General features: G+C 37.9%; 1 protein-coding gene across 1 annotated transcript; it reads right to left on the bottom strand.

The window, feature by feature from the left end:
- Positions 1-445: 445 nt before the first annotated feature.
- LOC101351837 (olfactory receptor 51F2-like) lies at positions 446-1371 on the bottom strand (the record flags this gene model as incomplete). Its single annotated transcript, XM_004391051.2, has 1 exon — positions 446-1371. A coding segment is annotated over one exon (729 nt), but the record flags the coding sequence as incomplete, so codon positions are not given.
- Positions 1372-1379: the final 8 nt, after the last annotated feature.

Below are 1379 nucleotides of genomic sequence, written 5' to 3'. Positions count from 1 at the left end.
TTTACCATTTCTAATTCTCTTAATTTGTTTCTGTGGATCTGAATTACCACGTGGTGTCATTTCCTCATTCCAATACAGTTTTGCTCTCACCCACCTCCTTTTTGCTCTTATTATTGTCAAGTGTGTTACATTTCTATATTATATATGTCTGACAATACAATTATATGCATGTTACTTTTAAAATTACTTTTTAAATCAGGAGAAGAAAAGAGAAGACGTATGGATATATACTGTTTTTTATACTTATACAATTGCCTTTACCAGTACTCTTTTTTAATGTATTTGTATTACCATCTGGGGTCTTTTACCTGAATAAGGTCAATGGATTGAATTCATGTCAATTTGTGATGTTGTGTAATATGCAAGATGCTACCACTGGGGGAAACTATGTGAGGGAATTATGGGATCTCTGTATTATTTCTTAAAAGTGCATGGGAATATACTATTTTCTCTGATAAAAAGTTAAAAACAAACAAAAAAAAGATAAGAAAAATTTCTACCAAATTATACTTGCCTGACCACCCCACCCAACCTTCTATTTCTTTTAGTTTTAGGTCACTGAGAAAAGGGTTCATAACTCATCAAACACTAGGCCCTGAAAATAATAACTAAGGAATAGACTTTATTGGATAGGTGTTAGGGTTAGGCTTTGGATCCCTTGGGAAAGAGGACTTTCTGAATAGCCTGAATAGTCTGCTTGGTTTTCATGCTATAGATTATGGGATTCATCACAGGTGGAATAAGCAAATACACATTTGCCATAAGAGTGTGTACATAAGGAGGGGCTGTTTTCCCAAATCGATGGACAAAGCACAAGCTAATGAGAGGGATGTAGAAGATAGCAACAGCGCTTATGTGGGAAATACAAGCGCTAAAGGCCTTGTGCCGCTCCTCTCCGGAAGCAATGCTTAGGACAGTCTTAATAATCAGAATGTAAGAGAGAAGAATAAATATGGAGTCCACTCCTGCTGTAACTATGAGGGCAGTAAGTCCTAAAACACTGTTGATCTTGTTGTAAGAACATGAAAGCTGGATTATATCAGGATAGAAACAGTAGGAATGATGGAGCACACGGCTTTGACAGAAGAACAGACGCTTAAGAAGCAGGGCCAGAGGCAATAGGATGACTGTTCCCCTGACAAGAATGGCAAACCACACTTTGATTATTCTGGAATCAGTCAAGATAGTAATATATCTCAGTGGGTTACAAATGGCAACGAAGCAGTCAAAAGCCATTGCCAGGAGCACTGAAGACTCCATGACAGTAAATAGTTGAATGAAGAATGTCTGAGCAATGCAGGCATGGAAACTGAGCTGTCTTGCATTGAACCAGAATATGCCCAGCATAGTGACTAGTGCTGAAACACACAAGCACAGGT

Source organism: Trichechus manatus, unplaced genomic scaffold (genome assembly GCF_000243295.1).
Source record: "Trichechus manatus latirostris isolate Lorelei unplaced genomic scaffold, TriManLat1.0 scaffold00417, whole genome shotgun sequence".
Taxonomy (NCBI): domain Eukaryota; kingdom Metazoa; phylum Chordata; class Mammalia; order Sirenia; family Trichechidae; genus Trichechus; species Trichechus manatus.
Note: the sequence above shows the minus strand (reverse complement) of the source record. Positions and strands in the feature narration are given on the sequence as shown.